At 41.1% G+C, this 3,840-nt stretch overlaps 1 protein-coding gene across 2 annotated transcripts in view; it reads left to right on the top strand.

Annotated features, from left to right (window-relative positions):
• The window catches only part of hs2st1b (heparan sulfate 2-O-sulfotransferase 1b), a 20,931-nt gene extending 17,951 nt beyond the window's left edge, over nucleotides 1-2,980 (top strand). For both annotated transcript variants that reach the window (XM_031318391.2, XM_031318392.2), the window contains 2 exons: nucleotides 81-238; nucleotides 873-2,980. In XM_031318391.2, the coding sequence (XP_031174251.2) occupies nucleotides 81-238; nucleotides 873-1,099 (385 nt within the window). In that variant the 3' untranslated portion in view covers nucleotides 1,100-2,980. The remainder of the gene's footprint in view (nucleotides 1-80; nucleotides 239-872) is intronic.
• Nucleotides 2,981-3,840: the final 860 nt, after the last annotated feature.

The raw sequence follows: 3,840 nt of genomic DNA, 5'->3' as shown, positions 1-3,840 counted from the left end.
TTGAGTAGTCATTAAGACTAGAGAAGTGCTATATGGATACAGTTCATATACATTTACATTTATTGATACTATATTTGCAGGAATGCAGGCAGCAGATGGGCCCTGGAACAGGCCAAGGCCAACCTGGTGAATGAGTACCTGCTGGTGGGAGTGACGGAGGAGCTGGAGGACTTCATCATGATGCTGGAGGCAGCCCTGCCGCGCTTCTTCAGGGGAGCCACAGAGCTCTACAGAACAGGTAGCAGCACAACACACTCATCTCACTAGTCCATACCTTCCTCGATTTTTAAATTCTCGATGCGATTTTCTCACAACCTTTTAACCCTTGTGTTGTCTTCCCGTCGACCATGCCCATCTTGTCCTCCCTGGTCTGGTTTGCTTGTTTATAAAGTACAGAAAAGTATAATTTATAACCCTTAAATTCTGTGTTACACCTTTTTAGCCAACTTCATTGCAACTAGTTTTACACTTCTTTTTTTGTGGGCATATATGGTCAATAGTCATTTACATTAAATTAGACCTAATTTCTGAGTAAAATGATGAGCAATTATTAGTAGTTTTGGATTATAAAAAGACTGGTATATTTCAAATAGTAGCCAGGATATCCCCAGGTCATAATGAACTGATGAAATGTAATTCACAAACAACATTAATTAATTTGCATAAAACGTGTGGATGGAAACATAGCTACAGTCAGCACTGCTACTCCAACATTTTTTGTCCTGTTTGTGGTGTCCACTAGTGAGCTCTGTTTTGTTTTTGTTTTTTTTGAGCTTTGATGTTACTGAGTTTATTTTTTTGGCTCAGCGACCTGCAGTAACCCCGTATTGTCTAAACTGACAGACTCATTCAACCTTCTCATGTTCCTCCAGGAAAGAAGTCCCATCTGCGAAAGACCACTGAAAAGAAGCCCCCCACCAAAGAGACGATAGCCAAGCTGCAGCAGTCTGACATCTGGAAAATCGAAAACGAGTTTTACGAGTTTGCACTCGAACAGTTTCAGTTTGTGCGTGCTCACGCTGTCAGGGAAAAAGATGGGGAACTTTATGTCCTGGCTCAGAGCTTCTTCTATGAAAAGATCTACCCCAAAGGGAACTAAACGTGTAGATAGAAAAGAGAGACGCGGGCTGCACAGGGGCTTTCCAGGACTCTGTTAGAAGTCGTTTACACTGGGAGGAAGTTCATCAAGAGATGCTGGTGAACGCTTTTTCTGACCCTGTTACAGTACAGGAAATCCCTTTCAGAGTGCACAGTGGAATTTTTACGAGGGATGCGACTAATTTTTTTATGTGGAACATCTGAAAACCCAAACACAAGCAGCCTTTGATTTATGAAGTTTAGGTTTTGGGTGGAGCGTCAGCATAAAAGCAGCAAGCCTCAACAAGTTTAAAACCATTTTAAAAATGTGTTTTTCTGACAGCTTCGAAAAGGACATAAGCGCACCAAAGCTGTTCAGCTCCCTGTTGTATTATTGTTTTGCACACTTTACATTTTAGGTGCACAAAATCTTGTTTACAAGTTAAAAATAGGGGTGCAACTGATCACAAAACTCACGGTACGGATTGGATGACGTTTTTGAGTCACGGTTCGGATCGATTTTCAGATCAGCTCAAAAAAAGGGGGGAATTTAAATGATGTATGTAAAATATTTAATAACAACTTTTAACAATATTGACTTCTTGCACCAGTAAATTGCTGTTAAACGACAAAAACAGATGAGAAAAGGGTATTCTACAATAACTTTGAATGCACCACGATGTTTACCAGTTTCAAGAAAACTCAGCATTTAGTCACGTCACGTGTTGTTTGTCCGACAACAGCAGTGACCAAGTGCTAGTTTGTGTCTTTTAGCTCATAGGTTTAGTAGCGGACTGTCTATGTCCCGGTGTTGGACGTTGGAGTGAAATACAGTCACACTTTACACCGTTTAGCTGTCAGCATTTGAACCATGTTTAGGCTAACAGTAGGCTAACGTTACCTGCTGCCAAGTGTAACGTTAGTGTTAATTAGCGGTGACATGCAGCTAATGCATGCTTCTGTTTCTTCTAACGTCTGTTTTGGAGCATCAGAGAGCAGCGCAGACATTCAAGTGGCACCGGAATGAGGCACTGAAATCCTGGTTGCTATTCCGTCCGGTAGATACCGGTTGTTTAGGTTTGAACATGTGCCATTCACGTGAACAGACAATTGCGTTGCCTGTATCTTTTCACGGCAACCCGCCATAGAGATTTTTCAGCCTAGTTTAGGTAACAGCGACAGTCAAAATGTATTTTACATTTTTATTGTATGGTTAAACTTTGCAACCGCGGTTCACATGCATTCCAAACCGTGAGTGTTGATCCGTACAGACCAACTATGGTCTGTTACACCACTAGTTAAAACTGTTACAAAACAACAACAAAAAGAATCAGAGCTGTGTTTGTACATACTGTATTAACATGCAGGGAACATGTTTTTGGACCAAATAGTAGCAAAAGACAATAGAGTGGACCATTGCATCATTTGGTGCGTGACAAGGAATTTTTTCAATCCCTCTGAGATGTTCTCAATTTCTAGACACATTGTTTCAGTATTTTATCACAGAGATAGTGATGTGCATCGTTGATATAACTGATATCTGCTGTTTTTAGCCTGTGAAAGGACCACAGCCTGACCAAGAAGGGATTCCTGAAAAATAATATTTAGAGGACAGGGTTTTACGGCTGCAGCTAACGTTTATTTTCATTGTCGATTCGTCTGTCAATTTATTTTCTCAATCAATTAATTGTTTGGACTAAAACATGTCAGAAAATGTGGGGAGGTAGAGCTGATAGTGCCTTTATCACAAAGTTAAGGACATTTCTTTTGCATATATTTTCCAGTGATCTCACAATCATGTTTTTTTTTTCTTTTTTTGTGTATTCCTATGAACTGCAGTTCCTGTTTCTCTTCAGTTTCACATGCCATTAAGAACATGAACATAAATAGAGAACAGCAAATGTCTTGGCTCATTTTACTCTTACTGTATTCCCTTTATAAGATTTGTTGATCATGTTAAATGTGTATGCTTGTGTCATGTTACTCATGATGACACTGATCAGGAATGGAACGTTGGTGTCCTGCATTGGTTATCACTGGGATTTATAGGCGTTCTCCAGTCATTTTGAATTTCACTTCCATATAAAACTGTAGCAGGTGGCCAGGTTAGCTCATTTGGTAGAGCGGGCGCACATATGTAGAGGTTTACTCCTCGAAGCAGCAGCAGCGGGTTCAACTCCGACCTGCGGCCCTTTGCTGCATGTCATTCCCCCTCTCTCTCCCCTTTGATGTCTTCAGCTGTCCTGTTAAAATAAAGGCCTAAAAATGCCCCAAAAAATATTCTTAAAAAAATATATATAAAAAATAAAAAAATTGTAGCAGCAGAGACTCTGAAGGCACCTACACATGATAAGCGATTGGCTCTCTGCGCACCGCTAGATAGGGTGCAGAGCAAAACACAGCGCAGGTTTTCATCCTCAAGGGTGGCAAGGAAGCTATTTCACTTTGCTAGGTAACGACAGCTGTTCTCTCATTGGTTGCGCTTTCGAAAGGTCAGCAGCTAGATCAAAGTTGAAATAATTTGAACTTTGAGCGCAGCGCAAAGCGGCAAATCTGAGCGGTGCATGACGCCAGGAGTAGCACAGCACATAGGTGGGTGGCACTGCTCTCCCCATAGGAAATCAATGGAACGGCCAGCACACAGTGGTTTTGCTGCCTATCATGTGTAGGCGCTTTAGTCCCGAGTATGGATAAAGCAAATACACTGTAAATGAAGATGATCAAGCTTTAAAATTCCTGCTTCCTATATTTCCCATAGTGCAA

This window comes from Sander lucioperca, chromosome 11, assembly GCF_008315115.2.
Source record: "Sander lucioperca isolate FBNREF2018 chromosome 11, SLUC_FBN_1.2, whole genome shotgun sequence".
NCBI lineage: Eukaryota > Metazoa > Chordata > Actinopteri > Perciformes > Percidae > Sander > Sander lucioperca.
This window is presented reverse-complemented; position numbering and strand designations above follow the sequence as displayed.